Source organism: Onychostruthus taczanowskii, unplaced genomic scaffold (genome assembly GCF_017590055.1).
Source record: "Onychostruthus taczanowskii isolate IOZ18803 unplaced genomic scaffold, ASM1759005v1 scaffold70, whole genome shotgun sequence".
NCBI lineage: Eukaryota > Metazoa > Chordata > Aves > Passeriformes > Passeridae > Onychostruthus > Onychostruthus taczanowskii.
The window spans coordinates 1,184,650-1,207,588 of NW_024504787.1; the positions used below are offsets into that span (position 1 = coordinate 1,184,650).

General features: G+C 40.2%; 1 protein-coding gene across 3 annotated transcripts in view; it reads left to right on the forward strand.

The window, feature by feature from the left end:
- DCAF12 (DDB1 and CUL4 associated factor 12) overlaps positions 1-22,334 on the forward strand; it is a 35,154-nt gene extending 12,820 nt beyond the window's left edge. For 2 of the 3 annotated variants that reach the window (XM_041422038.1, XM_041422037.1), the window contains exons 3-9: positions 1,307-1,513; positions 2,756-2,816; positions 5,512-5,705; positions 6,796-6,861; positions 7,502-7,664; positions 11,407-11,591; positions 12,345-22,334. In XM_041422038.1, the coding sequence (XP_041277972.1) occupies positions 1,307-1,513; positions 2,756-2,816; positions 5,512-5,705; positions 6,796-6,861; positions 7,502-7,664; positions 11,407-11,591; positions 12,345-12,503 (1,035 nt within the window). In that variant the 3' untranslated portion in view covers positions 12,504-22,334. The remainder of the gene's footprint in view (positions 1-1,306; positions 1,514-2,755; positions 2,817-5,511; positions 5,706-6,795; positions 6,862-7,501; positions 7,665-11,406; positions 11,592-12,344) is intronic. The other variant, XR_005953951.1, reaches the window with a different exon arrangement.
- Positions 22,335-22,939: the final 605 nt, after the last annotated feature.

The following is a 22,939-nucleotide window of genomic DNA, read 5'->3' on the forward strand; positions in this document are numbered from 1 at the left end:
ACCTGATAGTTAATAGTCTGCTAGTTTAGTACATCAAATAATAGATGTACTGCTAAATTATCTTAATGTTATTTTTCCTATGCTTTTATTAAAGAACAGATCTACGCTCTGTAAGAGTTCACCAAAAGCAGCCTATATGTATAACTTTTCTCTAAGAACCTCTAGATTTTCTTCTGGTTCTCTAGAAATGTCTGACAAAGGATTTCAGAACAATTTTCTTGAGGTGTGTATTTTTAAAATTTCTATTGAGGGTTTTTGTTGTTACTCTTATCATCTTTGGTTCACTTCCAGAGGTTTTGAGACAACGTTCTTGGTTATAGAAGGAACAGACTAAAGATGATGTAGAATTTAATTATATCCTGGGCTATGAATTCTACATCACGTTCCTTAGTGCGAAGTCAGCTTCAGATCCTCCATTTCCTTGCTTCAGTCATGTTCCCTCACAGGGCTTTGTCTCCTCTGTTAGACCTATATGACTGTCAGTGCAGCTGCCCTCTGAGCACCATCTGTGAAATGACCCATCCCATGAGCCTCCCAAATGAAAGTGCACTTTGGCAGGCAATGTAAACCTTTGTTCTGGTTTAAACTGTAACCTCGTGGTTGTATATGTCTGAACTGACGTAACGCTGAGCATAATGTCTGTTTGTAGGCTTGTTGAAGAGTTGTAAGGCTTTATAACAGAGTTTTCTGACAGGTGTCAGTGACATATTGCTCTAATTTCTTGTCTTTTTTGTGGGATGAGGTATATAGCTAAATATCTTTCTTTCAGATGTTCACACAAGCAGTGCTGTATTTAGTTACTATTCTCTGTTTATCACTAGAAAATAAATTCCAGTTACATAAGCTGTCAGTCTGCCAAAGCCAAAACTTTATGGTAAGTGTGTTATGTGGGAGGTGGGAGAATCATGCTAAGCTCCATGGGGCTTAATGGCTCTTTTGAGGTGGGTTTTTTTCCTCACTGTGGTAGGTAGAAATTGAAAAACAATATTGTTTTGTCATACTGAACATGGAAAAGAGTTTTATATTCAAGGTCTTTTTATTCAAGTGGGAAACCTCCCATGACAGATTTCTCTCCTCTCCCTTCCACTACTGTGAAAATGAAAAGGGATGATTGATAAAAACCCACTGTAGTTGTTACTTAACCTGTTTTAAGAAGGAATTTATGCATTTTTCAGCAATCCTTGAAGCATTTGTGGATTTCAACTCAAAAAGATTTCAAAATAGGGAGTTTTTTTGACCATCTTGTTTTTCTTATCTGTTTGATGATCACTTACTTGTCTGTTTTTTTGGTTTTTTTTTTTCCCAGTTATTTGTAGTAGATGTCCAGACTGGTCAAATTACCAAGATTCCTATCCTGAAGGATCGTGAACCTGGCATGGTGAACCAGCAGGGATGTGGCATTCATGCCATTGAGATCAACCCCTCGAGGACCCTCCTGGCCACAGGTGGAGACAACCCCAACAGTCTTGCAATTTATCGTCTGCCTACACTTGATCCTGTCTGTGTGGGAGATGTAAGTGGGAGTATCTGGGGAAAAATTATTCTCTCACTTAAAAAGTTACTACTCTGAAGTGAGTTTGATCAGAGGAAGGTTAATATTTAGCAGTCTTGTAAGAAAGTGAAATTCTGAAAACATTTCTGATTGAGTTGTCATTTCTGTTTGTGGTATCTTAAATATAATTGAGTACTCAAACATGTGTGGATTTTCACACATGACCTTTGGGTTAGATTTCTTCCTCACCTTCATTCAGGTCTACTTAAGCTTACTTTTCAGCCCAAAAAATGTAACAAAATCCTAAGTATTGAAGTCTAATTGTGGTGATGAGCTCTGAAACTATTTATAGTGAAAAAGCTCTTTTGAGAAATGAAAACTATGTTGCAAGTTTTTAAGATTTTCCCCTTATCCCAGTGCAGCTTCTGGATGTATTATTCCAGAGATGGAACTTGGTGTTGAAGATTAGTTCTAACTCCCTGGCTTGTGGCAGTTTGATAAAAATGGTACTGGTTTTATTTCTGAAACATCCTGAGGCCTTTTCAAAACAGCCAGTCTTCAAAAAAAAAAACCAGGCTGGAGAATATAGTGGTGTCCTGTGAGTGTTTCTCTCTCATTTCTCCTTTTTATTCAGAACTGCATGTAGATGTTAACTGCAACAGCAGAGGTCAGGTCAGAGTTTCTGCAGCAGCACATAACCAGCTGCAGCAAGACTTGACTGAAGATTTGCACGACTTGCTCTTCATTTGTGTCACTTTTTAGCTTTTTAAACAAAACTAGGGTCTTACGGTCCTTTTTTTCCCCCATAGGTTTCTCACACACTAAAGAAAAGAGTCTTGAAATATTAATCTGTAGGTCATGTATTGTAAACATAAGATTTTGGTTACTTTTTATAGTAGGATATGCTTTGAAAGAAAAAAAACCCTAACAAATAGATACTTTACAGAAGAATGCTGCTTTCAGAATGGAAAATATGAGAATTCTGGAAAATCTTAGAATTTAGATTAATTTTTCCTTGGTCAGAGACCTGTTTTTCCAACACCTGCTTTTTCTTTATTAATTGCACACTTCAAAACCAGAAAAGTAAAAATTACTGCTAGGTACTTGATCTGTTCCAGCTTGATATTGGAATCTTATCTGTATGCTTTTAATGTAGGTCTGTCTTTCTGAGCTTGTATTAAAAATCAAAGTGAAGAATACTTGTCTGCTTTGGGACTGCTCTTGCGTATAATGGCACAGAAAAATCTGTTTTTATTCTTTTAGGATGGACACAAGGACTGGATATTTTCAATTGCATGGATCAGTGATACTATGGCTGTCTCTGGTAAAGTCATATTTTTTCTCTTGAAGGTTTTTTTTTGTTTGTTTGTTTGCTTGTGTTTTAAGCTTTTCTTCTCTCTGAATGTTACAGTGATGCACAACATTTGATAGGAATTTGTTAGGAAAGCACCTTTGTCGGGGCATTTGAAACCACTTGGAACTACCTAGGCTATTTAAACACTTCCTGGACTTAGTACAGTGCTTCATTTTATTTTGTTGTTGGGCCTTAGTCTAGATTTGATTTTCCTAGTATTAGAATATTACTGTGTTTGTAGTAAGGGGATGTTTGAACACAATGAGTTACAGGAAAAGATTCCACATAAGAGGAGTAATTTCAAGTGGGGTGTTGGTTATTGGTTAATAACTTTGGAACACTTGAGATCAATATCAGTAGAAGTTGTGAAAGGGTAGAAGTCATGTGAAAGAGTAATTAATGAGAACTCAGATTGTTTCATCAAGCTCTCAGTACAGTTGTGTGTGTATATGTATATGCACATACACTATGGTAGTTAATACAGAAGGCTGGAATAGAGAAACTCAGTTAATGACTTTTTGGTGACTAGTTGGATAATCAGTGTAACTTCATAAAGGATTACTTAGGCAAAGGCAAAAATAGTAATGTCTTGTTGCATTAATTTAGCAGTTTACTGCCTTTCTGTGCTGGGAGGGTGTACTGTTCTGTACTCAGAGCTGTCAAACTGCAGGTGAGAGAAAATCATAACAGTCTTATATAAAAGTCACATATTTGAATTGGTTTAGTTTAGTAGGATTGGTTTAGTTTAGTAGGATTTTTCTTCCAAACCCAAAAAGCTAATCCTGGAATTTCATTTTTGAATTTAATATAAAACTTGATCCTGCAAGTCTCCAACCCAAATATGTACAGAAACTCCATCACATTCAAGCTAGTAAGCTTGAAGTGAACAGCACAGATGATTACAGATGTCCAGGGGAAAGCTAAGGGCTTGACAGATTGCATAGCATGTGAGATGGAACTGTGTTGACTTGGTATTTTCTAAAGGTCAGAGGTGGATGTGTGAGTGGAAGTGTTCTCTGCTGCCATATTCTCTGCTGTGGTGCTTTTAGCAGGCAGGACGTAGGTTCTAGTCTCCACACCTCAGACACCAGGGAGAACTTATTGAAAGCAACTAGCAAGACTGATTGCTAAACTGAATTCTTTAGAACTCGCTGGCAACCCTAATTAAGAGTGAAAAAAACCCCTAACTTCTGACATGGTTTTAATTTTACAGATTTCAATTTCATCTGTGTCTGAAAGTGTTAAGCAGAAATGCTTGAACTCTACTCCAGACATTGAGGATATAGCAAGTATTTTTATGGCAAAAGCTTCAGATGAGATGAATAGTTCCCAGGATGGCATGAGCTTAGGGTAGCAAATGACACTCTGCTTGGCTTCAGGGCTAACCAGTTGAGCAACATACATGGACTTTTTCCCCTGCCAGGGCTATTAAAATGGACAACTTCCTCCGAAAGTATGTCAAGATGTTTAGAAATTTTACTGCTGAGTATTCGGCCTCTATAACAAACAAGATTAGGTGCAATTAAAACCAATGGCATGTAATGGAGTGGCAGGATGTTGTGCTGCTGGATGCAAGTGCCATTAGGGTGCTCCTTTTGTATTTTTCTGTAGTAGGTGATAGTGGCAGATGCCTGAATCCATCTGTGAGGGGGCAAAGCCACCTCTGCTGTGCTGGACCACACCTATTGCAACAAGATATTTTGCTTTACTGTCTTTGCAGCTTCTGCCCTATGAGATAGCAGAGCTCATAAATTTAATAGTCTCATATAGATATATAGCTTTTCTGGCATCTTCATTATGAATTTCTTTTGACAGAATTTTTCACTTTATGTAGGGAAGAAATTGAGGTACCTGTCAAATCTGTCAGAGCTGACTTAGGTGGAAGTGAGTTACCTGAACACCAGAAGGGATGTGTATAAGGTCTTGGATTAAGTCTGTACTGATCGATGAACGAGATGCATTCCGCTTTCTTGATCCAGTGTTCTTAATATTAGTGATTCATATCTTAGATTAATGTCTTCAAATTCAGTAGAAAAATAAAATGAGTTATTGTCTGTTTAACCTAAGTTACATTCTTTAAGAAAGAAGTGACACAGGTTTTAGCGAAATAATTTTTCTGATAGATTTCATTCAAATTGGTACAATTGTGATTAGAAATAGATGTTTCTGTTCAGCTCATGAATTACTGTGTACTCAGCCACAGTAGCAGAAATCAAGTAAACCAAATTGGCATAAACCCAGCTGAGGTTTTTGTGGAGATATTTTATATTGGTTTAACAGACTGTTTACCAAGGCTGAGAGTGACAGGCTCAGGCTGGACCTATGGTGTTCAGTCATTTCTGAGTTCATTCTGTATAGGAGATGATGATAATTGTGGCACAGGAGTGTGGGTTTTGATGCATCCTCATTAGTTTGAAAATATATGAGATGGCCTCGCTGCTTGGAAACCGTATGGACAGTTGACAGTGAGTTCCTAATATTCTGAACTTTACAGCTCAGTAAAATCATCCTTTTGTTAATAATAATATATGGGCACTAACAGCATGTTCTGTTAGATTAAACTAAGAGTATCCTTTTTTCAGACCCTGTTGATTAATCCTTTTTTTAGAAAAGAGGAGTTCTGTATATGTGGAATGGACTATTCATGTGTGGACTATTTGATCAGGTTCCCGGGATGGTTCGATGGGTCTCTGGGAAGTCACAGAGGATGTGTTATCCAAAAGTGATGCCAGGCATAATCTCTCTCAAGTTCCTGTCTATGCCCACATAACACACAGTGCTCTGAAGGATATCCCCAAGGAGAACACCAATCCTGACAATTGCAAAGTCCGAGCATTGGCTTTCAACAATAAGAACAAGGTCAGTAAGATCAGCAAAACAGTTGAGAAATCCTAAAATTGTCCGTGTGTATTGGAAAAACTAAAAAGTAAGCTAAATAGAATATACCAGAGAAGCAAGTTAATATGTTTTTCTCTGATTATTTTGCATCCTTGTCTTTTGAGGCAGTGGTTTTAATCTGTAATGTCTGCTTCTGCCTCAAGTGAATGAAGGAGTCCAGAAGAAAAAAAAAAAACAACGCAAGACCTTTTAGAAGGCACAATTTTCCTGTGGGTTTGATTTTAGATTTGCCTCCTAAGCAGGGGAGTAAAGACATATTTACAAGAAGCCGATAAAGCACCAAAACATCTCTTGCAGCTTTTATCCCATTCTTTAGTGCTCTTTCTGCTTTCCTTCATGTTCTGTGAAGACCAGCTAACATTTAACAGTTCCTGTTTCAATGGCTGAATCCTTTCAGGATTGCTGAGCAAATGAGGTGACTGACTTGCAGGGCAGGTACTAGCACTTGCTTTGGGGTTATTTTGTTGGTATTTGACAAACAGTAAATGTCAATCTCCCCCATCCAGATCTCCTGTTATTACTAGTGAGTGTAGCAATTCATCCTTCACCACATTTTCTTTTCCCCCCTGCCCTCAAAGAACAGAAGTGGTTGAAGCAAAGGTGGGTTTGCTGTCAGAAGCACAGTGATCCTGTAGGCTTTATTTTTCACAATAGCTGTTAGTTACTCCTCCATGATGGAAGCTTCATGTAACTTTTTCAGTAGAGTAGTGCCTGAAACTTGCTTCAGGGTGAGAATCAGTGTGGGACCTGCTAAAGGGAATTGTCAACTCTAGACTGCACTGTCTCATAATTCATTATTTGATTCCCTAGCAAGATTTATGGTTTTGAAAGTTATTGTTATTTACTCTTTTGTTAATTTAGATTCTACTTGACACCTGAAGTGCTGTATAGCAATCTGAGAAGATCAGTATAAAATGAAAACTATCTTGATAGAGTCTTTACAAGATTATGGATGACTTCAATCCAGACTGTGCAGCCTGCCTAGAATACTGTGTTTATAAGGATATCTATAATACAGTAACTAACTCTCTTCTTATTTTGCTTCTAATAGGAGTTGGGAGCTGTGTCCCTGGATGGGTATTTTCATCTTTGGAAAGCGGAGCATACACTGTCAAAGGTGCTTTTCTGTTTGTTGGAGTTAAACTTCAAAAATTGCAAGCAGTTAAGGCTGTTCACTATTCTTCATTTCCTTCAAATATTCGAAGAGCAGCAGTGTTTATAAAACACTTTAAAATTCTATGTGAAATGAAATGTCCTGAAATTTGGAGCTTGAAGAGGAGAAAAGCTCCGCACTCCCCTTAACTGAGAGGATAGGAAGCATTCTTAACTTTCTGCTAGTTTTGTGTTAGCTGAAGTGAACTATTCCGTGGAGTATGGTGGAGGCACTTAATCAGTAGAATTCATAAAGGAGTTGCACTTATGCAAGTGTAATGGCACATCATATGCAGTGAATGTGATAGGCTTTTCCAGCTGAGAGCTGATGTTGCTGTGCACCTGCTAAAAAATAGCAGCAGCTTAGAAGGATCTAAAACATTTTATTAAAATGTCAATTTTTCTTGGCTTCAGCTTTTATTGTCTCCGTTTGCTTCAGATAAGACACCCCATTACTTTCAGGTTTTTTCTTTCTGGTCTTATTTTTCACCTGCATTATGTGTTTTATTTCCCTGCAACTTCCTAGAACATAGCTTACAAAATTGTTTTGTTAACACCTTCATCTTTTCTTGTAACAGATTGATTTTTATTTTTTCTCTTTCCAGTTACTTTCCACAAAGTTGCCATACTGCAGAGAGAACGTGTGTTTGGCTTATGGTCAAGAGTGGTCAGTGTATGCAGTAGGATCACAGGCACATGTCTCTTTTCTGGATCCAAGGCAGCCTTCCCACAATGTTAAATCCGTCTGTTCCAAAGAACGAGGCAGTGGTAAGAAACCTGTGAAAGGTGCTTCAAATGGTTTGCTTGCAGAAGTAGCTGTGAAAACTGTAGTAAGTCAAGCTTCTAATGAACAGGAAGGGCTTTTCTAGTGATTGGCTAAATAATTAGCAGTATATGTATAGATTTGGGTTTGTAACCAGTATACCTGGAGCAACCAACAAACCAAATGTGACCAGCTCTGAAATCTAATGAAGGGCAACATGACTGCCATTAGGAGCAACACAATTGTAAACCATCCAAATATTACTGAACTTTCAAAAGTGTGCATTTTTACTGCTGTGTATTTTTTACTGGGTCTTATTCTATTTTTTATCATCTCAAAGCAAATGTAGTCTTTTTACTGCTATTCATACTGTTCTTGCATTCTTCTCTATGAATTAGAAAGAAGGCATGTTGTCTGCTCTGTGCTTCCTTATATTTGAGTATGTGCTGTGAGGGAAAGCTTGCTTTGTAATTTTAAAGCCATGACCGAGACTCCTGATTTTCTACATGATTTGAATGCTATTTCCTTCTCATGGATGCAGTATGTCCAGTTGAACCTTATACCAGGCCAGGCTTGCAGGGTGCATGGTCCCATAAAGTTCTCTCCATATTCTTTACTGTCAGGTATGAGAAGGCACAGTGAGTGTCATATTAATGCCAGACTAGTAAATTGCAGTCCTTACTTAGCTTGTCTCTGGGCTTCCATCTCTTCATCAGGCAGCTTGCCAGAGGAGGACATATGTCGGCAAAGATAGGAATGTTTTATTTATGCAGCTACTGAGACGTGGTGTCTAGATCAGTGTCAGGGTCTGCTGCTTTCAGTTATGGGAGAAATACGTGTAATGTCAGGAGAAGTCACCTGAACGTCTTACCAGCAAGACCATTTGTCCTCACTTGCTGTTAGTGAGGATTCTGTCAAGGTCCTGATCCAGACACGGCAGTGTGGTCCCTGTGGTGGCTGAAACCTGCCTCAAGTATGTGTGATCTTCCATATTGGGTGATAATGTGTGTAGGGAGTAGTTCGAGGGGTTTCTCTGGTTCATGTCTGGAGGAAGCCTTTGTTCAGGGCTGTTTTCTCCTGTGCAGCGTAGGTAGTGCTGGTGTGGTGGTAGAGGCACATAAATAACAGTAATTTGCAAGATACTGAGTGTTTCCACTTTATATTGATCTCTATGGGGCTTGAAGTGGTGTAGCACCTCTAGAAAACAGGGTCTTTATTGATCTGTGGACTAAAATCGGATTTCAAGTGCTTTGCAGTGGTACCTGAATGTGCTTTAAGTTTCCAAGTGCACCTGCTGAATGTAACGTGGTAAGTCCACGTTAACTTCAGCTGACTGAAGTTGTACACAAAAGCAGGTCACAGAAAGGTGGTGGCTCAGTAAGGCTGGAGCTGGGGATGACTTTCCTCTGCTGCAGCCCTGTTTACTCTACTCTTGAAGACAGTGAATGCTTTAAAGCACACCTTGTAAGTGTTGCTTTTTGTAGCAGTTGTAAAGGGAAATGCAAACATTGGATAGTAGTTCTTGATCCACAGCAGCAACTGCTCTCTGCATGACTGGCCTGCAGAGCCATGTTGTGTGCCCTTCTCTTCATGTCCTGAAGGCAGCAGACAGAGCTTGTATGGCATAGACTCTGTGACTTTTGTGTAGGACATGCCACTACATCTTTATTTCCTTCTGGGATCTGTAGACCGTTCCTGCAGCATGGGAGTGAGGCTCAATATACTTACCTAAATTACCTAGCTCCACAGGTGGTAGAGAGCTGGAAGTCTAGAACTTACTGTGGTAGGTTCTAGGCACAGGCTGTACTTGTAGCTTGATGGGAATGATTAATCTGAGGTACTTCAGCCTCTTAGGAGACAATTTGAAATGCTGTTTTTGAAAGCCTGTTCTAAATATCGTTCTTAGTAGTGGGTACATAATGGATTTCTTCAGTAAATTTCTTTGGTTAGAGAAAGATCCACAGTTATTCTGCATTTTACAGCTTTTTTATTAATACATTTAATTGAAAAGTAAATGCCGTCTGCCTTAATACTCCATCACCATACTTCACACTGTTTGTGTGAAGTTAGTGTTCTCCTGGGTGGCTTGTCAAGAGCACTTCTTGGAGCAAAAGTAAGAGAAAGTCCACTCTTGTGCCTTTCCCCTCTTATCCAAGTGACTGCTCTTGCTGACTGCAGAGGGCTTAAAGCTTTCTGTGTGTCTTTGCAAGAGCTAGATCTGTGTGACAGAGGTGAGGGGAGGATCTTCTGCTGTCTTAAGTGCATTTGTAGCTCTCTGAATTAAAGCGGAGACTTTCATATGAATCTCATAATCTACTTCAACAGAGAGACAGTGGTTTCCCCACCCATTAAGCCCAGAGCCAAGACTTCACCCCATATCTGGAGCAGGACAATGAGGCCTTGCTTTGTTCTAAGTGTGTATCACGAATGCTGGTCTGTGGATGTCACATCCGGTGGCAGAGGTAAAAGGATGAGGACATGTTTTTTGTTAGGACTTTATACATAGGGGAAGGGGAAACTCCCTGATTGCATCCACAGCTCCCATTTGTCTGCTGTCACGTGTGCTCCTGGGAATATTCCAAGATGATACATGTTCTGTGACATTCAGCCCTGCTTGGTGTGGTGACAACACCTACATTCACATTGGCATGTGAATGTAGGTGACATAACTCACGTATTTCCTCTCCTGTTTGAATGCTTGTTTAGGCTGTAATTCAGTGGTACTCTGAAGAGGGCCTGAAAATCCTTGGGGTTTATAATGTGGCACCCTGTCAAGAAGGAAGGAGAAGTATAGATGTGGTGGCGTTGAACCTGCGTTGAAGAGTTGTTTGGAGTAGAATGGCTACACAGAACAGTATTTGCACAATAAATGGAGATGAGATGACAGGATGTTTTGCAGATTGCAAATTCGTACATTCAGAATCTCCCCAAGACTTGTTCCAAGGGATCCTTGCTTAGCTGAGACTTCAAATTTAGATTCTGTGAGAACAAAATTTACATTGTTGTTCAGTGTAATGGGATAACAGAATTGTGATAACATGTCTAGTTTGAACTGTACCGTCCCATGTACTGGTGGAACATGGTGTTTAGATGGCAGGAGTCCTGTTCTGTTTTCTTTCCTGGCTAAAGTGCTAAAAATGCCAGCTACTGAAAGTCAGGTGTGCTTGTTTGAGAATATTTGAGTGGAGACAGATCAAGCGCATTAATAGTTCTGAAGCTATCTTAGCAGCAAAGTGATTGGTGATTATTATGATTACACTGGTTTATAGCTAGCCTGTTGATCAGCACAATGCACTCAGTGGCAGCTGGGACTTTCTTTTCTCAGATGGTTATTTACTGCAGGTTGGCAGGTAGTTAGGGTGTGAACTCCTGGAGGAAAACAGCATGATGTTGTTCCTTCTGTCGGCTGCCATGTACTCGCTCTTGGTGTGTTCATTTAAAGGCTTGTGCAGATTGAGGTACTCTGGACCCTCACTGGCTTATCTGGCAGACCTGAGGGCTGGTGAGGAGGAAGCTTCTTACTGTGTACCATTGGTGTAGCTGATGGTCTCAAGGAGTAGGGCAGTCATGTATGCAATCAAAGCTGCTGTTTCAATAGCAGTGGAATTTGTCTGCACTGCTCTGTAGCAGTGGGAAAATTTGTGTGTTTTGGAGAATACTAGTTGGTAATATTAAACATGAAGCAGCTACACTGCAGAGGCAAAGCATCCCTGTTCCTTACTGCACTGTCCCTCTCTTCTCTGACAGGTATCCGCTCGGTGAGCTTCTACGAGCACATCATCACTGTGGGGACAGGGCAGGGGTCCTTGTTGTTTTATGATATCAGAGCTCAGAGGTTCCTGGAAGAAAAGCCCCCCCGTGCCTGCTATGGACAGAAGCAGAAATTAGGAGGAAGTGAAATTTTGAAATTGACAACTGGGAAAGGCTGGCTGGTAAGTAGTTTGTAGCTGTGATAGAGGTGGGGGGAAGCAGACCCATTATATAGGAGTGGCGTAGAGGTTGAGCCAATTCTCTTTGAGCCCGTTGTGTGAAATGTGTCTCAGTCAAACAGTATTCATGTAACCAATATCTAATAATGAAGAGCAAGAAGTGCTACAGAATTGCTTTCTACAAAAGCCTTATGAAAGGGTACTGAAGGTTATTTCCTTGAGTGTAAGGCATAGTGATTATAGTTCTTATGCACTGATTCATAAATGAACTAGATTTTATATCTTTGTATTTTCAAGTGTAATCTAACTTGTAGCTTTCAGAACCTCAAACAGAGAATAAATTGTCTTTCTTTAAAGCCATGGTAGTCTAATGTGGTACTTGAAGCAAGAGAATTTTAATTTAATTGTGTGCAGTTTTAGAACTTGTGGCTTCCTGAGGTAATGCCATGGCAGGCACTTGAGTTTGATTTCCTGTATGTTATCATAAAGCAGTTAATGGCTTTGTTTAACTTAGCTCTGTTACCTTTTGTTGTATCAGTGCAACATCCCCTCACCTCGCCGTTCCAGTGCTTGACCTAAATGTTCTCAGAAGAAGGTTTAGGACAACTCAGATGTCTTTTAGTTGACTTTTATGAAGCTTCAGGATTGTTAAGAGAAAATACCCCTTTTTAGGCTCTGGAAGCTACCTAATGCTTTTGTGAAACAGGGTTTTGAGTTTGTTTGGCAACAATAACGATCTAAATTTTCCTTTAACAGAACCATGATGAAACCTGGAGGAATTATTTTTCTGACATAAATTACTTCCCAAATGCTGTTTACACCCACTGCTACGACTCGTCTGGAACGAAACTGTTCGTGGCAGGAGGCCCTCTTCCATCAGGACTTCATGGGAATTATGCTGGTCTCTGGAGCTAATGATAACTCTTCATTCTGATGCTGATCTTTACACGGATTTCCACTTTCCTTTTCATTTTTTTTAACAACAAAATTGTGTGATGCCATTGATTCCTGATTTAAACGCAAGTTATTTTTTTGGCAGAGTTTTCTGTTGGTCTCCAACAGTTTTATACATCTTTTTGAACTAGTTTTTTGTTTTAACCTCCTTGATCCTTTATATGGAGGGGTTTTGAAGTCCTTTTTTATTGTATTTACTCCAAATGACTCTTCCCCCCATTTAGACTGGCTTGGCCATGCGTCCCCTCCTCTACTTTGCTGTGAGGTAGGATTTCTTTCTTATAGAGTGGTTGCTCCTGAGCTTTCTGTGAAAGTCTTGGGGCTGCATGTATGCAGGTACTTTGTGTCAGTTACATTACCTGGAGTGAGGACTACTTGTAATTAAAAACTATGAAAAATATTTATAAGAGATAAGCTACTACTTTATCTGGAGAGCCTGGCCCTGGCCTGGGTTGATCATATTTTTGAAAAGTACAAGTCTAATGACACTGTTTTTACATAGAGGGATATGGTAATTTTAAGTTGTACTCACTGGAGCCCAGGGATGGATTCCTTAGTGACATTGCCCATCAATTCCAAACTGAGGAGGTTTTAAAAGTGCATTTATGTTCGAATGGTAGTTTTCAGCAGTGCTAGGAGCAGAAGTTGGTCTGTTTCTTCATGCCTGTCCCAGGTATCAGCTTGCACAACTGGAGTTTGTATAGGCTGTTCTGCAGGGTGACATTACACTGAGGGCTGCAGAAATGCTGAGAGGAAATGGGGGCTAGTTGTTCAAAATGAACTAAATCTATCTGTTCTCCAGATGAAATATGGTTTCTAAGTATGCTGTTAGGGTAGCTTATAAACTCTTCGTAAACTGCCTAAAACCTTGGACCTTTTTTTATCCCAGGTTGTGGAAATTTTTCCCCTTTTTGCTGTTCTGGTTGGCCATCTGCTCAAAGAATCCAGTGGAATAAATAAACTAATTTTTTTTCACCCACATTGAAGAGTGCATCTCAGACATTACTAATGCAAGTGAGCAGCTTTCCGCAAAGGAGAGTATCTTGGTGTTCCCTCACTTTGTGCTAGCCTATGCTGTGGGAGAGGCTCAGGCTTTTCCAGAATCCCCTGCAGCCTTCTGCATTTAGACTCCCTCCAACTTCACCTGGGACTGGGAGGGGAGAACCGGTCCAGTGCCCTTCGGGTCCATCTTTGAAGTGTTTGCCTCCCAGGGTGATGGTCTTACCCAATGCTCAGCTAAAATGCAAGACTCCAAAGTGTTCCTCCTTTTAGCAGGCACCAAACTCTCAGCTTTTTAGTGATGCCTCTGTCCTCTGCTGGAATTAATGCCTTTCCCCTGACATTGGTGGAGGAAAGTGTGCCTGTGCCTCACAGCTTTGGTGCCAAATGGGCGTTGATTGAAACTGAGAGGAAAGATAAGGCTGGGACATGCTCTGTTCTTCCATCTCGGTGAGAGATCGTAGCTACTCCTGCAGTTCCTGCCCACAGCCCAGAGCTAATCTGCATTTCTCTTTACAGTCTCTTTCATCTTCATACTCAGCATCTTCTTCAGTAACACCAAGCAGTCAAGCATCAGGCTTAAGTTCCGGCTGGTATGGAGACCTGGATGGAAATCCTACAAGGAGTGCAGGTCCCTCTCATTGGGGTGGAAATCCTGGCAAGAGAACTCTCTCCCAGGTGTGCACCTATCCCAGAAGTATAATTAGCACTGAGCATTAACACAGGTGCTTCACAAACAGATCTTACAGTGTTTCATAATACTTACCATTGTGGCCTGGTTGCATAAACTGCATCAGTTCAAAGTACTGTGTGTATGGTTAGAAAGGCTTTTCTCTGAAAAGGTGAAATTATATACTATGGGGTAGCTGCTTTAGTTATTTTAGGGGCTTAGAAAAGTGGAAGTATATGAAGAAAAACAAGTCTTGGAGAAGAATGGCAGGATTTGTATCCTTACAGCTACTTGGTAAGATCATTCTGTCACAGGGAACATGTTCTGCTTCGGTTTGTTTGTTTTTTAAATTCAGTTTGGTTTGAAGTTTTTTGCTTTGCTTTTTTAAAGAAGCTAGACACTTGAGTCTACCTGAGTGTCCTCCAGTTTGGCTGAAGCAACAGGTAATAGCTGGGCATTTAGTGTCAGCAGTGCCAAAGGGAGGCTGCTGGTCTGGAGATCCTAGCCCTGATGTTGATCTATTAAGTGAAGCATATTTTAGGCCATGATAGGAGTAAAAAGAGTATGTGTATGGCCTTCAAACACAAAGGCTGATTTTTCTGCAGTCTCTAGGTTACTGAAGAGGCACCACTGGAAACTGTCCCTCCCTACTGACTGTGATTTCCACAAGTACCTCAATATGTGCTCCTAAAGCACATTACAATCCTTGTAATGTGAGTGCCCTTTTTCTCCTTTTTTTTTCTTCATTGAAGCTCTGCACAATTCTCAGATGAATCTGGATAATGATGTAAAATGTCTCAAGTCTCACATGCTTTTGTGTATTTTGCTTTCAGGGTGCTTTCTTGCAAAAATGACTTCTCACAGTAAGGAAGCTGTCTTGTTGCTGTATGAAAATCCCCACAAAAAAACTAGGAACCAAACCAGATAGTGCTGCAAGCACATGAACAATTTGGACCAGAGATAACTTATTTTTCAGCTGGTTTCAGTGGTTTTAAATGCTTACAGCGATATAGATGTTAAGTTTCAGAATATTTCTGTGTTTGGCCATACATAACTTTTGTTCCAATCCCTGTTAGAAACTGAGGCATAGAAGGGTGATGATGATATGCCAGTTGTCCAAAGATAAGTAATGGGAGAAAAACCAAATTTTTTTTACTTTGATTTTGTTGCCCTGTTGGATTAGATATCTACTGTTCATGGTTAGAAATGAGTGGGTTTCCCATCCAAACGCAGGAATGGCTGCAGAACAGGGAGCCTTCAGGCTCTGCAGAGAGGCAGGTTGGGTACCTCACTGTTCTAAAGCCGGATACACCCCTGCAATGAAGTGAGCTCATTCTCACTGACTGCACTTCAGTAGCTTCTTGAACAGCTGCTGAGACCCAATGGCATATATATATAATCAGACCATCTTATCTTTTCCACTGTTTCTTCAAAATTTCCCTCTTTTCTGCTGGAATGGTTTGCTTGAGGTTGCCTACTTCAACCCAAATCATACCAGTCTTTGCTGTAGCAATATTGTCCTTGCAGAGGTGACCTCTGCTGCGCAGGAACAGGCTTGCTGGGATTTTGTCAATCTGTGCTCAAGACCTTCAATTTGCTTTAGTTTAACTGGGTAGAAGTTGAAGGCTGGCTCAGACTGTTGAACAGGGCAGTAGCCCTTGTACATGTTGGACTGATATGATTACACAGCAGTAGTCTGTTTCACATGGGCAACATACTCTGGTTTATCTCACTTAAATGAGAGAACTTTTAGCATAACATGCCTTCAGACTGATTGCTATTGACTTCTCAGTCATGTGGGATCTTCTGTGCTACCAGTGAGTTTAGGAGACTGCCATGTTAATTTAGGTATTTTTGGGTATTACATTTTCAGTATTCATGATAGGTAATCAAACTAGTGACTTAGTTATGGGTTTGGTAATACCTAGCTTGTAAATACTGAGTAGCAACTCCTCAGTAACAGCTGGATGTTACCTCATGGAACATTACTGAGGAATCAGAAGCTACTTTGCAGTGTTGGCTTCAGCACAGTAACAAGGGTTGTGCTCGCCCTCTTCACTAAACACCTTATTCCTGTAATTCCTACAGGTTTGTCCTTTGTACAGTCAAGTCTTGTAGGGAGAATTGCTAGTGCTCTCCTCTGGTGCTTTCTGGGATTGCAGTAAAGAAGTGAGTCCATTTGTTTGATCCCTCATCAGTGCTGCTGGTGTTAGTTCGAGGTGAGTAAATGACCAAAGAATAGTTGGTAGTAGGTTTATATTCCTAGTCTCAGTTGTTCATTCTCCTCACAGATGCATTTTTAAGATCATTGCAAGAGTGCACAGTGATTTTGCTGGACTTAATCTGTTCACAAAAGTTACGTTCATATTGTGGGTGACTCTTGTGACTGTCTTCATGAGAGAAACTTCTGAACTGCATTAAGGGGTTTATATTTGCTGCCTCCATTTTAGGTCTTTGGCAGCTTTTTTTATCTAAAGGATTAAGATAATTGGGGATCATTCTCTTCCAGAATTTCATCCTGTTCCTTCACCTGAGCACTTGCTTTGTCTATAGCTTACAGCTGAAAAATTAACAGATTAAATTTATGATCCAGCTATGTCGAGTGGTGCTTTGGTGTCTTAATTTTGCCACTCAGCTGAGAGGCATTTACAGGCCTTTTGAACTGCTGTGCCCTCACCTGGTGCAGGCATGAAACAAAGCAGGCTTGCCTAGACCCTTCACAAGTTCACTTGTTTGCTTTGTTTGCAAGAAACCAAGGATAGGTGGGCTGTCAGTTACTGCATGTGGGAAAGCAGCAGCACCTTTCAGCAGCCAGGTGGGAGGTCTGTTTTTAGAGGTCTGTTGCCCTTATTTTCAATAAATGCACTTTTCCAAGATGTTTGAGATCTTCTTACTTAGCTACTTTTGTAATTGCTGCTATGACTGAATTACTGGACTGAGGTATAGCTTGTTCCTAAGGAACTCTGTTGCAGAGCTGTGTATCATGCAGGTAGAGTTGATCCTCTGGCCAGCCAGGAACTCTTGAGCTACCAGACACAAGTTTTTTATCTGAAAGCCAAGTGAAAATCCCTGTATACCATGCTGGCCACCCCACAGTCTGAGCCTCAACTTAAAATGCATTTCTGAGTGTTACGGTGCCCTCAGTAACTTATTTGAAATTCTGAAGCAGACAACCCTGGACAAGGGAGAGTGGAAGAGAGAACACAACCACATCTTTTATGAGGTGCTCTCCTTTGTACATGAGCACTTTGTGTGGTGAGGATGGGCAACGAACACCAGAAAAAGAGTAAAAGGCAAACAGTGTTTGGTATGGTTCTCGGGACTCCTGAAGAATTAGAAAACTAGAGGGGATATGTAAATGCTTAATCAGAAACACCTTTGAGAGATCAAGTATGTATTCCTGACATTTCTGTGTTATTTTAGCAACTCTCTTTTTATTATAACTGTGTGTTACTTTTTAAGGATAAAATTAGGAAGTATCTTTTTGCTTGTGATTTTGGGTTTTTTAATGAAAACCATGTGGTACTTGGCTGGTTAAAAGAATGCTCTTGCAGAAAGGAATCTTCCCATTTTCTAACAGCCTTTCCCACTCATACCCTGCTGTGAGCAGTATGGTCTAAGAAAGTGCACTCAGATTTAAAATTGAGTTGGCAGAGTTGGGAAGATTGTGGGCTGTCTGACTGTTTCTATATCCAAAAAAGCACCAACACTTGATTGTATACAAATTGTGGTTGCTGTACTGAAACTGAGAGGGTGTACGAAACCTCTTGCAACATACTGCAATGTCTTTAGTCCAAGATTCTTTTGAATTGATTCTTTTGCCTTCAGGACAAAAAATTTAGGAGTCAATACAGTGTTTTCTTAGGAACTGCTTTTCTAAATTCCCTTACTAAAAGGGAAAATTCAGGTGCTGAATCTTAATCTCCTTAGATTTGTACATTTTATTTGCCCATTCACCTGGTCTCTTTTAATTTTCAAGGTCTCCCACAGTCTCAGGGTATAAATCACTATGACTCATCCAAATAGTACTGAAACGGACCAACCAGAGGTTAATGTGCCTTCCTCTTCTGGTACTTTGATCTTTATAAAGTTATCTCAAACTTGTCACTGTCTTAGGGCTGCGTACATGCATTGTCTTTTTCTAAGATGTATGTGTTGAAATTGCAACAGGTTTGTACTGTTACTTGTAACTTGTTCCATTTGTGTTAGGATGTGGTGTAGACAAATCAATGTGCTGGTTGGTCTTGGTATCAGTCTTGCCAGTGACACTTGTCAGTCCTTGCTTGTATGTTCATGTGTAGATAAATGCTGGATCTTCCCCACTGCCTGTGGTGCATAAGATGCACAAAATATACAAGGTGTTTTAAAATGTGCAGTCATCATAACTTGTTGCCTGAAGGTAGGATGTCCTACAGTGAACTGTTTTTAATGTTTTTTCCCCAAATATTTTTAATAAGATCCAAAGCCTTGAGGAAAGAAAAAAATAAAATCAGGACTTGCTGATACTTGATGGCTTTTGTTCTGAATCCAGGGTATGATGTTTGTTAAAAACTCCTCCAAATCCACTCATCTAACAGGCTTTCTCAGCTTGTTTCTGTCATGAGATGTACCAGAAACAGCACTGAATCCTGAACTGTCACAGAAGCTGTCAAGCAAAGTAGTAACAGCTCTCTTCAAATATTACAGTGCACATTTTTTAACTGTAAGATAAACTTGTTCCAAGTTATTGATAGAGCTTGCAAATAGAACAGTGCAAAATTGCAGTACATGAAACCAGCCTATCTGCACGTGGGTCTCAGTGTTCTGTTACCTTGCAAATTGTTTCTCCTCTCTGAAAAGGCGTTTTTGGTTTTTGTTTTTTTCAAGACAAGACATTACATTTGGCTTAGTTTCTAAAGATATATTTGTTTACAAACCTCAAAATTACATCTGGCATTTGGCCTGAGTTTCTAACTCTTATGCATTTAGAAAGTATAGTACAATTGATAATTATGTCTCATAAGAACATGGAAAGAGGAACATATATATCTTCACTTGCTGTGGCCTTCCATGGACGTGCCTATGCATAATTAACTGAATTACGGTACTGGACTCTGTTGATTCATGAGGTTACCTTTTTATTGAGAATCAGCACAATTAGTCATCACTGTATTGACATTAATACATGGTCATGGAGCTCTAAGGTCTGTGTGTTTTCTGTGCTCTCTGTACTGCAGTGCAGACTTACTGTGGAGTTCTTTTTGCTTCATGTTAATTTCAGAGTTCCTTTAAATTCAGTGAGGTGCTGTTTTTAGGACAGTTACTTTTCTGAGTAGAACAAATGGATTTAACTTAGTTTTCTACCTTTAGCATCTTCCTCTTCTCCCATTTCTTCCTAGTTCACCTGTAATGATGAGTTCAAAGCTGTCTGCCTACTCTGAAAATTATCGAATCATAAAAAGAAAACCTGTAGCCCAGTGTGGCAAGATCACTCTGTGCTTTTACCATAAACCTCTGTGACTGGATGCCTCTCTTGCAAGTGGAGACTCCACCCCTGCAGACTCTGAAGAAGCTGAAAGCTTCTTGCACCCATATTGTTCAGTAGGTGTCAGCAGATCAGGAAGTGGAGGTGCCCTGTGCCTTCACCCAGTGTGTTTGTCGAACTCATCTGTAGTGGTTTAGCCAGAGAACTGGCATCTTCAATTGCTACTCAGAGTCTTGACTAAAGGTTTCATTCAGAGCAATACCAGCAGGGTGACTTGATTCCATTCTCTTCCTCCAGAGATTTGTTTTTTGGGGGGGTGGAATTATAAAAGAGTAGGGATATGAGCAAAACAATAACCGTGTTCTCAAAAGAGAAAAGTTATTCTAATGTACTTTGGCCAGCAAGAATGACAAAGAGGTGAGCTGGCAATGGAATGTTTGAAGGGTAGGCTTTGAGGGTTTGTGCCATCATGCCTTAGATCACTGCAAATTAGTTGCTCCCAGAGCTTTCAAAACAGTCAGTCCCTCTTCAGATGAGATGTGAAGATGGCATGCAGAAAAACCAGTTTCCCCAGTGGTCACTCAGTCTTCCCCTCAACATTCAAGGTTACCAGAGCACTTGTCTCTGTTTTCATGAGTGACTATGACTAATGTGCTTCACGGCTGCCACCAGCCCCCTCCACCTGCTTTGTGCAGGGATGATGGAGTGAAAAGGCCTTGTCTGCCTTGTCCTCCACCTGGCTGGCTGTTGACAGTGCAGGGATGTAACGGGCCAGTTGTGATTTACAGCTTCAGCTGGTTGCTCTGGGCTTCTCTCACATTGGAGGTGTGGTAGTGGGGCTGTTAGAGAAAGAACTGGTTAAGTAACTTCTGTTGGGCTTTTGTCCCTCTTGTTTAAATTGCTGTCTCCAGTCTCAGTCTCTTGTCCCACCCTCACTCACATCTTGTCACACTGCTGCTTGGGACTTGAGCAAGTTCCCTGTTCTCTCATGGTGTACTAGATCAGGTACCAAGTTCTGCAAAGCCTGGGGGCACCTGTTAGACCCCTACTCTACACTTTGAAACTTCTACTGCCTTAGGCAGTGGTTTGCTGAACTAGGACCTTGTTCACAGTGTCCTTATTCGTTTTACTCAGCTCTAGGTATCTTCCTGGACTGCCATATCCCTTTCAGTCCAAAAAGGTTTGCTCCAAAGTCACTCCTGTTCCATGGAGTTGATTCCCATACTACTGGTTATTGCAATTCAGTGGCTTTTCTTTTTCTTGTTTTTATTCTGGGGTTCACTGCAAATGTACAAAACCATACTGACTTTCTCAACTCCTGAACATAGTACAGGGGCCTGTCCTGAGGCATCAGAATTATTTGTCTACTCTCAAGGTGCACAGAAACAAGGATCTCTTAGACAGACAAAATAGAAACCAGCTGCATATACACAAGTAGAAAGGTATCTCTGAGTAGAAGAGGTGAGGGAGCAGCTTATGAATTTTGAGTATAAAAACAGCAATTGGGGTTTTTTTTGTTTCTTTTTTTTTTAAATTGCTTTAACAGAAAGTTAGGTGGTGTTTTAAGCCACGTGAAGTTGCAAGGTAAACCAAGATTTTCTGTCCATCAGTGCAAAATGTGCCTCTCAATTATAATACAAAGTCAATATCTGTTGCTCTCCTATTTGCAATGGAAGAAAATTATCTGAAGACTGATTAAATGTGTTTCTTGCTCTTATATACAATCACCCACACAACAGTCCTTGCTGGTCTTTCCCAAGCACTATTCAACACTATCCCTGTTTAAAAACAAAACAGGGACTGCATTGACTAGTGAAACCTAATGAATTTCCTTGGTTTGAGAGAGACCCTGGAGATAAGAGTCCAGGCTCCATGTGTTTTAAATGTAACTTTAAACCAATGCAGCTATTCTCTCAGACCAGTGCAGCTTTCTACCTTTCCTTCCATTTACATGGGAATTTAAAAATAAACCAAGCAATACATGAGCCAGTTGATGTCCTTGCAGGTGGAACATTTTTTTTTTTAAATTTGAAGATTGAGATTTCTCTTGTGGAAGAACATTATGGGTGCAAAAGTGTGGAGCTCAGATTACAGCTCTTCCACCAGCTTGTTAATGCAATTAAGTATTCTGGACTCTTTTGAAGAAGACTGTGTAAAAGCTGTGAAGGCATAGACTGAAACTGATAATTTTAAATTTTAGGTCATGTGTGTGTTGCTTGACTACATGGACAATGTAACAGTGATTTTTAGAGATTGGTTTCCATGTGTCAGTCACAAACAATTTGCTGTTTGGAGGAAAACTTCTGGTAGATACATTTCCAGATCAAATTATGAGCCTATTTTCCCTCTTGCATTAACCGGGTTACTGTGTTCACATGCCAGAAAGATGTTGCTCTTTGAAGAAGCATGTTAGTGTATGTGGCAATGCCCCATGCACTTTTTAAATACCTGGACCTGTACATTCTCATCTGAGTATCGTTAGCCATGCTGTAGTCTGACAAATGAAACTTTTACTACTGCCCTGTTACATAGATAATTGTAATTAACTGCAGTTTGTTTTTTTCCACTACTTGAAGTTGTGTGATCTGAAAATTGGTGAACAAAAAGTATTTGTGCATCTTACTATGGGAATCTCTAAATAAAATGTATTTGTATAGTGTATTGGCTTGCCTGATATTTTCCCTTATTTGCTAATATCCCACTGCAAGTAAATCCAGGGCAGTTTGAAAGCAAGTGGGCTTGGGTTTCTTACTGCAACAGTCCAGCCTCTGTGTGGACATGACTGATTCAATGAAAACAACGTGAACTGTTCTTTTTCATCCACCAGTGAGTGTATTGATAACCCAAGAGCAGAATCTCAGCTTGGTTTTGGTTTTTCATGGCCTAAACATTAGTCCTGGTTCTCTTTACAGCTGTAGCAATACTCATTACTTCCATAGGAGATTTATCTATTGGCAGAGTTGGGACTATTACACTTCAAAGCATCTCCTTCCTGTTCTTATCATCTGATACCTCATTTGCTCTGAGGCAAGAGTTTCCTTTCAACCACTTCATTTTTCTAAGAAGGACCTATGTCTTAGAAGTGTTGAACAGCACAGATAAATGTAGCGGGACAGTCAGGTGTAGCGCTACAGGTTTTAGGGAGATCTTGCATGCCAAAACTGCATCTTCATATTTTCATTGCACAGGAGAATGAAACCTTCACACAGCTGTCCTATTTCACTGTCTATAAGTGGGAAAGTTATTTTTTCAGAAGAGGAATGT